The 9,429-nt window shown below is 41.0% G+C and overlaps 1 protein-coding gene across 5 annotated transcripts; it reads right to left on the reverse strand.

Annotated features, from left to right (window-relative positions):
• Positions 1–9,176, reverse strand: LOC103695765 (putative WD repeat-containing protein C3H5.08c). 5 transcript variants are annotated; one of them, XR_015973876.2, is made up of 9 exons: positions 8,860–9,176; positions 7,430–8,525; positions 7,216–7,306; positions 6,945–7,102; positions 6,819–6,870; positions 2,156–2,235; positions 1,945–2,038; positions 344–1,846; positions 1–255 (listed from the first exon to the last, which is right to left on the reverse strand). XR_015973876.2 is itself a non-coding variant. In XM_088712167.2 (8 exons), exons 2-8 carry the CDS (start codon positions 8,507–8,509, stop codon positions 1,296–1,298), a joined length of 2,106 nt encoding a protein of 701 aa, XP_088568293.2. In that variant the 5' UTR covers positions 8,510–8,525; positions 8,860–9,176; the 3' UTR covers positions 1–1,295. The 5 variants fall into 5 exon arrangements, 2 of the variants coding, with proteins under 2 accessions (XP_088568293.2, XP_088568294.2); XR_015973877.2 differs by having other exon boundaries at positions 1–258; XM_088712167.2 differs by having other exon boundaries at positions 1–1,846.
• Between the last annotated feature and the right edge of the window lie 253 nt (positions 9,177–9,429).

Below are 9,429 nucleotides of genomic sequence, written 5' to 3' on the forward strand. Positions count from 1 at the left end.
TGATTCATGCGAAAGCTCTTTAATTTACTCTTAAATCAACAAACATTCCATAGTTTAGACTGGAAAAGGTGCAGTTCTCAACATGATGCGGACTTCAGAGTTGGATCAAATTACATCCAGGATAAAACATTATGGATGTCAATGCAATAGACCTGATGAAGACAAGTTTGTTTAACCCATGCCTGGCTTCCAAAGAGCTCTTGTAAATGATTGTCGCCCGAGCTTGGTCGAACTGTGAGATGGAAGTAGCCCAACCTGCTGAAACCCATAGAAGTGAAATGTATGACACAAGATAGTAATTTCAACAGGTTATGCTTACAGGAGTTGGGCAAAAACAATTAACCTGGCAAAGTAAGGCAGCAGACTAGATAAGGCCAACAGCACCAAAAAGATTCTAGGAGAAACCCGATCATCTAACAAACATCAAGCTCGGAGAATCAAATCCAGGACAAATCAATACTTAGCCATTCTATAATTCTTAAGCCCTTTTAAGGGTTATACTAGGCCTCCATCACCCAATAATTTGCAAGCCAAAGGAATCAAATCCAGGAAGAGATCACCATCAGCCATTCTAGAATTATCTTAAGACTAAACCGTATGAAGAAAAGAATCTGAATGAAGCAGCAAGACCTGGAACAAAACCAACAAAGAGCCTGAAGCATCAAAAGACAAGCCCCCTCGGTCAAGCAGTGGCACATGAATCATTGAGAGCAGGCATATGGGTGAAACCCCGCTCTCTTGAACTAATAATCACCACCTGCTGCTCCCACCTCTCCCTATCCCCCACAAGAAATATGAAACCATCCCAGCAGATGGAACCTCCTCTTTGGGTAGATATTCATAAATATCTGCAGAAATTAAATAAAAGAATCTGTATTATCTAATCGAAATTGTATATCCAACGATGTAATCCAGCCTCTTCTGGCACCAAAGCAGCTGATTCACCACGTAATTGCTGTTTGTCACAACATGAGGACAGTGTTTTCTCCAAAGATCATGTTGAGGGCCCCATAGTAGAAAAAAATGCTGCTTCCCAGTTCTGCCTCCGACGCGCGAATCTAAAAATTAATTCACCCCTTGGGCCTGCCATCATACATTGGTCCTGTCAAAATCCTCCAGGACCACTCTTGCTCTGTTTCAGATTTTTGGGACCACCCAAATGGATATGGTTCTGGTACACAACCAACTTGGGAGGAGGACCAAGCACATGAAGTTCTGTATGCCATGTGATTAGAAGCTGAACCAGCATCGACTCTTAGGATTCCAAACACCTGGTAATTATCACAAGAAAATTGTCACACATGGACCGGTAATCCATAGTTCTGGAATGATCTGATCTGCCCATCCCATCCAGCAGTTACAATCACCTGACCCCAGGCATGAGAATTGTTTTGGCAAGAAGTCTTCAGGAACTTGCATTGGGATTTCGGCAATGCAGGAGAGGTCATCGAGCTCGAGGGAAGCTTCTCTTCTGGCCAAGTTGCCGAACCCTTGGGCAAGGACTCTGAGAAGAACTCATGACGAAGAGTAAAACTACCAGTATATAGGGAGTTGTCACCTATCGATCCTGGCTGACTTTGGTTGTTGGGAACTTGTTGCAGTGGAAGAAACCCAGAAAGGTCCGAAACTCGACTTCTTGATTCCATGCCTTGCCAAGGTAGTGCAATTGATGCATTGTTGGAGAAGAAACGCTCATGAGACCGGGTGCTCTTCACTTGGTTTGATCTAGGTGCATCCTTGCTACTGTAACTCCAGATGTAGACATAAGAATCCTCGCTGGCAGAAATAATGTGCCTCCCATCAGAAGTGAATGAGGCAGATATCTGATTTCCAGCATTCCAAAGACCTAGAATAGGGAGTAAACATGAAATGTAAAAACTGGAGATTGACAAGCACTTGGCCCGTATTTGAGGAAATGGAATTACTAGATCAAAGGTTTTATACCCTTGAACTTGCAAACAATGTCAACACCATGAAGAATTCGAACTTGTGAATCAGCAGAAGTGACCATTAGTTTCTGACTATCAGATGGGAAAAACTGGAGGAAGATTTTACCAAATAATCATGATGCATGGAGAAATATTATCAAAAAAGGACAAGCATGAATGGAAAAACTAGTATATCCTGTCAAAGATGGTGTATTGATTATAACTACCTGAAAACCAGTAATCCTCTTGTAAGGTGACTTCTTTTTACCCTGCAGGGAGATGTGACCTTGTAGTTGTAGCTGATTATCTGAAGCATGCCAAATAAAATCCAAAAGCATTTTACCATGCACAAGATAACAGAACAGTTCCTGTGCACTCACGCATTTGTGTGTGTGTGTGTGTGTGCGCATGCAAAATCCCTAATAATTTAATATTTCAGACTACTAGAGATACCTTGTAATTACTAAGCCAGTAATTTTTTCCACCGTGCATGACTTTCTATCAATTAACTTATATGATTTTTAGCTGGTCAACTGCACAACACCCCCCACAAAAAAAAAGGGCAGAAAAGGGGAGAAACTACTTAGTTGCATGAGATGATAAACAAAAATGGAATTCAGAGAAATGAAGGAACACACACACCCAAAAACATATACATGCAGCATCTGTATATCATTCGTATATGTACTATACTTGGATCACATGTGATGGTCTATAAATGGATTTAATAATATAAGTAATGCACATTTATATACACAAGGAATTCAACATAACATAAGTTGCTTGACATTTGCAGCCATGATTAATTATTAATAAAACTCAGTAGCATAAAAAATCATTTTTGTCTTATTCGGTGAATGACTGATTCGTGGTATTCTCAAGTCAACTTGTATCATAACAAATCCTTCATATAGCATGTCCACATTCATCTTATCAAGAGTACACAAATTTGCACCATTAAATAGGAACCATGTATCTTATATCTTTTAGTAGGGAAGATGCTCCTTAAGGATTCCCCTCAAGAAATGCAAATTTGCATTTACGAAGCGAGTGTAACTGGGGATCTGCAAATGGTTCACATGATGTCGCAAGAGCTCCCTTCCAACCCTCATGTAATGGAACGCAAAGCAGGCAAAAGTTGAATCACTTGCGAACTCGTGACCCTCGTATGCACTAAGATATCTCAAACAAAAAACGATTGCTAATTATTATAAAGGAATAATTTCTAGAAGACTTTTGTGCATTACTAATCTGAAATATCTACCTAGGTGCCCACTCCTGCACCCATTTTCTTGGTGTTTCTTGTTCTAAATTTGTTGAAAGATCTGCTTCCCACACCTACCCTGTTTCATGTAACTAAGTTTTTGTTTTTAAAGAACAGAATCAAGTGGAAAACAAGATGTGCGACAAAATAGATTAAACCATGGTTAGCGGAACCGTCCCAAACCGGGCGGTTCGGAGCTTACCGAGCCATACCAGCAGCAGACCGGGACGATTCCGGCAACCGAAACGAAAAGCCGTCGAAGGACAGAGAGAAGGAGAAGGAAAGAGAGTAAAAGAGAGAGAGCGAACGGGGGAGGGAGGGAGAGGGAGAGAAAGCGAAACAGAGGAAGGTGGAGGGCCACGAAGGCCGGCGAGCCGTGCAGAGGAGGGGCTCTACCTCCGGATCCCCTATTTCGTTCATATGGATGTTTAAGTGAAGTCAATAAATCGCTTGCCGACTTCACTTAAAAATCGCGAAATTAAAAAGGGCCCCTCCAGGATCCCTGTTTCGAACGAAATAGGGGAGCCGGAGGCAGAGCCCCTCCTCCGCCTCCTCCGCACGGCTTGCCGGCCCCCACTAGCCCTCCGCCACCCTCCTTCTCTCTCCCTCCCTCTCTTCTCCTTCTCTCTTTTCCTCTCTCCCGCCTCCTCTACTGTGTCGGTACGGGCCCGACATGGAACGGTACGAAGGTGTACCGAGCAGTGCTGCCGAGCAACCAGTCCGGACCCGGTTTCAGCACAACATGCCTTGGATTAAACAATGTTACAAATGAGAGCAAGGCTAGTGTAAGGAGTAATTTAAAGGCAATCAAAGTGATAAAAAACTCAGTAGCATAAAAAATCATTTTTGTCTTATTCGGTGAATGACTGATTCGTGGTATTCTCAAGTCAACTTGTATCATAACAAATCCTTCATATAGCATGTCCACATTCATCTTATCAAGAGTACACAAATTTGCACCATTAAATAGGAACCATGTATCTTATATCTTTTAGTAGGGAAGATGCTCCTTAAGGATTCCCCTCAAGAAATGCAAATTTGCATTTACGAAGTAAGTGTAACTGGGGATCTGCAAATGGTTCACATGATGTCGCAAGAGCTCCCTTCCAACCCTCATGTAATGGAACGCAAAGCAGGCAAAAGTTGAATCACTTGCGAACTCGTGACCCTCGTATGCACTAAGATATCTCAAACAAAAAACGATTGCTAATTATTATAAAGGAATAATTTCTAGAAGACTTTTGTGCATTACTAATCTGAAATATCTACCTAGGTGCCCACTCCTGCACCCATTTCCTTGGTGTTTCTTGTTCTAAATTTGTTGAATGATCTGCTTCCCACACCTACCCTGTTTCATGTAACTAAGTTTTTGTTTTTAAAGAACAGAATCAAGTGGAAAACAAGATGTGCGACAAAATAGATTAAACCATGGTTAGCGGAACCGTCCCAAACCGGGCGGTTCGGGGCTTACCGAGCCATACCAGCAGCAGACCGGGACGATTCCGGCAACCGAAACGAAAAGCCGTCGAAGGACAGAGAGAAGGAGAAGGAAAGAGAGTAAAAGAGAGAGAGCAAACGGGGGAGGGAGGGAGAGGGAGAGAAAGCAAAACAGAGGAAGGTGGAGGGCCGCGAAGGCCGGCGAGCCGTGCAGAGGAGGGGCTCTACCTCCGGATCCCCTATTTCGTTCATATGGATGTTTAAGTGAAGTCAATAAATCGCTTGCCGACTTCACTTAAAAATCGCGAAATTAAAAAGGGCCCCTCCAGGATCCCTGTTTCGAACGAAATAGGGGAGCCGGAGGCAGAGCCCCTCCTCCGCCTCCTCCGCACGGCTTGCCAGCCCCCACTAGCCCTCCACCACCCTCCTTCTCTCTCCCTCCCTCTCTTCTCCTTCTCTCTTTTCCTCTCTCCCGCCTCCTCTACTGTGTCGGTACGGGCCCGACATGGAACGGTACGAAGGTGTACCGAGCAGTGCTGCCGAGCAACCAGTCCGGACCCGGTTTCAGCACAACATGCCTTGGATTAAACAATGTTACGAATGAGAGCAAGGCTAGTGTAAGGAGTAATTTAAAAGCAATCAAAGTGATAAAAAACTGTTCAAATTATCACTTCAAAGAACAAGCAACAGATGTTTAAAAGCAATTCACATGAGATAGGTCTACAAAGGGTGGGACAGGTCTAAAAGAGTTATAGTCAGAAAGGATTTCCTAGAAGCTTGCTTGATAAGTGATCATGACCTTAATATGATATGTAAGTCCAGAGTCAAAACTCCCAACTTTCAATTACTAAGATCAGGGAACCGATATATAGGCATAAACTGGAACTATTCTGGGAGAAGTTTGGGGTGGGGGATGCTAAAAGACCTTGCACAATTTGTCCACCTTCGCAACATGTGTGCATTGAGAATTCTGTAATCTCTCTCTCTCATACACACATAGACAAACACAAACATGGACACATGCACGCACAAAATAGATACATACTGTGATGCAAGGAATGCAGGGATTTTAAACATCTTTATCTTTTATTCCCCTACTTTTTCCCAAAAGCACCATGAGCCCAGCCCATAGCCATCAAGTACCATACCTATTACATTCACACATAACCATAACTATCTAGTGTTGTCCAACTACTTAGGGATGGAATTATGGAATTTTATGCACCAATATTCCTATTTTTAGAGCCACCTATAATGTCATTTCAAGCTTTTACATACCTTTTCTCACAACTTTTATCCAATTTGATTTGTCGAACTTCATATACTTGTACAACAACTAAACAAGAGTTATAGCCCATATGTTGACAATGATGACCTATTAACTACTAAACTTTGAGTTGAAAGGTTTGATACCAAATTAGTTACAATAATTTAGTTTGCAGAAACAAAAGACAGAAGGAATCTACCAAAAAGTGGGAGCAAACGAACAAGGTAACCACAACTCACCACAGAATACCTCGATGCCACCAAATTGTTTTGTATATCATATGCCATTGTTACATATAGAATGATCGGTACTATTCTGAAAAGATCGAAGGAATGACTCTGTGACTTTAGAATGGAGATATGGTAGAACACCAACAACCATATCCAACAATCATCTTATAAAATCTGGAACCTAAAAAATCCAATAATAATTTCTTCATTAAACATTTCTAAAATCCATTTCTTCTCTTACTAGGACCATGCAGTTTATAAAGATTGCAAAAGGTCATCGAAATAAATTGCTTACCAGTACGAAATACCAAAAGCTTCAAATGCTAGGACAATAAGATATTGATACACTATATGGAAATTTAGGACACACAAGCTCTCTTCATTAATAGTCTTAGGGACTTAATTCTATGAAGAAGCAAAATAATTGGAGAAAACAGTAACTGACGACAACTTAATCACATACAGATATTGGAAATTTCAGTGGTTAGCAGGAATCTTCTTATAATGTATGCACATTATGATGGCAGAAAAGTTATTTGATCAAGCAACTATTACGTATAACAATTATACTAAACAATTTGTCAATATAATGAAATTGGATTTATGATTTTTGTTATCCAGTTTATAATAGATGAGCATAGACACATTGATATTTCATTCAAATGAAGAACATAGAAAGAAATTATGTATACCTGTTACGTCAAAAAAGCGGCAATCGCCTGACATGGAGCCAACTATTCCATCCTACAAGAACCAAGCAAAACCATCAATATGTATTATGTCATTTAAATAAGATCACAAAATTCAAATTGACCGACCTTTCCATCCGGATGGTAACATACTGCAGTGACTATATCTCTGATATCTGTCCAGTCCACAACCCGACATCCTGGAATCTCCCAGATACGTACTTTCCCATCTACAGACCCACTGATGAAATATTTCTCATTGACAGGATTGAATTGAACGCAAGTTACTGCATGATGCATCAGGGAAACATAGTAAGTTATAAGAACAGCAGTACTAGGAGGGAATCCAGCGAACATGCAACAAAGAGAGACTAAAAAACCATAGAAGATAAGTATGTACCATAATCATTATGAGAAAAAACTTTGAGACAGCTGTCACATCCCACTAGCCACAGACGGACAGTTTTGTCCACAGATGATGAAAGTAGATACTGCATAAGCATATTTTCGCATTCAGAAGACCGTTGGCAGGTTTATCGCTATAAACAATTAAATAAAATTAAGTTTTATAAACATTTACACAAGCATAATCCTTTATACATACAAAAGCTTACCTTACTCTTTGACCATGAAATATCCAACACATCTCCTTCATGCCCATGGAATATATGCAGTGGCTTCTCTGATATTTGAAAGACATCTGGAGGTAACACTACACAAGCTGAATCTGATGTTCTTATACTCCTTAGCTTTCCCTTTTTCTCCTCATCATTGGCATGTAAGGGAGTTAGCTCAGATTTATGGTTAACTGAAAAGTATACGCAGGAGCGATCATCTTTGGGGATGTCATTTTCAGTTGTTCGTTCACTCTCCATCACGCACCACACACGCACCACTGCATCTTCACCTCCACTGGCTAAATACTGTCCATCAGGGCTAAACTTCATGGTCAAGATTGCACCGTCATGGGCTTTAATATCTTGCCACATATAAACTGCAGAGAATTCCTTGGATTGCTTCTTATATGGTCGGACCCTGACCCTTTGAGTACCAGCACTTCCACTTTGGTCAGAATCAAAAAGATTTAAACTATACTCCTCCCAATGTCTATCTGCAATGCAGGCCAAGGCTCCCAATCTCCACAACCATCCAATCCTCCTCCTCCTTGCTGCCTTCTCAGAATTGTTTGATCTGTTTTCATCTCTCTGCATAACTTGCTGGGGGAAAGATGATGGACCAGGCCTTCTCTCAATCTCATTAATTGCTTTTATCATGTCTGAACCAACTTCAGAAATGCTTCTTACATTATTATACCTCCCCGAGGCATCCACTCCAAGCATTGTGTTGTCATCTGAACCAGCAATTCTGTAATCAAAATTCTGTAATCTACCAATGTCTGGTGTAATTTCGCCATCCGCTGCAACTTCACCATCCAGACTAAGACAATCTTCATCAGCACGGCAAAGCAGATCCAAACCCATCCATCTCAAGAACTTTGCCCGACGCTCTTGCACGCAGCTCAAATCCCCAATCAAAAACTGGTACACAGAGTCACTGATACTGATGAAATTCTCATCGGAACAAGAATCTCGGCATGAATCATACAACGTCGAAACATCTTCTCTTGAATCAAAGAACTCATCCTTCTCCTCCTCCTCTTCTCCTCCAGCAAAACATCCTTCTACCCTCATCATTTCACTCCAAAACAATCTACACAGAGAAAAAACTATCTCAAAGTCTATACTTCTTGCCCTTTAAGGTACAAACACCACCCCAAATTCTCTCCAGAACACAAGTAAAACATAATACAAACAAAAAGGCAGATCAATTACAGTCCTTGAATAATTAAAAGATTCTAGTTAAAGCTATATTACCAAAACAAAAAAGTCCAACGGCAAAAAAAAATCTAGACCTGGTGCACTGGGCTTAAAAGAGAAATCAAGCAACCAGAATCAAACAAATGGAAACATGAAAAAAGATGGGAAAAGCCAATCTTGCACCGAAAAAATAAAATAAAATAAGGAAAAAAAGGCCATCTTTTTACCTGGGATTCCATCAAAGGGGAGGAAACCGCCTCCAAAATGGACAAAAAAAAAAAATAATTCACCACAGCGATCTCGAAACCCTTCTCCTATTTGTGTGGAGATAAAGTCAGTAAGCATGCCCTCTCATAAACTTGCGGTTTTGCGGTTTCAAAGGGGAGAGAACACAAACAAAAAAAAAAAAAAAAACCTTCCCGAAACCCCTCAGCTTCTTGCGGTTTTGCGTTTCCGTAATCTTTGTGTGGAGATAAAGTCAATGAGCATGCCCCAACTTGGGATTGGGATGTTGAGACATTGAGAGTGGAACATTAACCACAGTAAATCCAAGTCTTGTTTTTTTAATTAGTTTACAATGGGGTAAGGTCAATCTGATTATGCGTATCAATCTAACGTCACATCTTCTGGGTTCAGCATCAAGGTAATAGATATGCTACCCTTGTTGATCTTTTCAACTTTCAAAAGGTGGGGTAGCGGTGGGCCTAATTTACCTTGGATTTTATGTTTGCAAGGGGTTACCTTATCAAGCCTGATGTCATCCTATAGGCTCCTATGGACTCATTGAGTTCGTAGAT

Source organism: Phoenix dactylifera, chromosome 16 (assembly GCF_051530095.1).
Source record: "Phoenix dactylifera cultivar Ajwa chromosome 16, Ajwa_hap1_PhDact_Kaust_v1.1, whole genome shotgun sequence".
Taxonomy (NCBI): domain Eukaryota; kingdom Viridiplantae; phylum Streptophyta; class Magnoliopsida; order Arecales; family Arecaceae; genus Phoenix; species Phoenix dactylifera.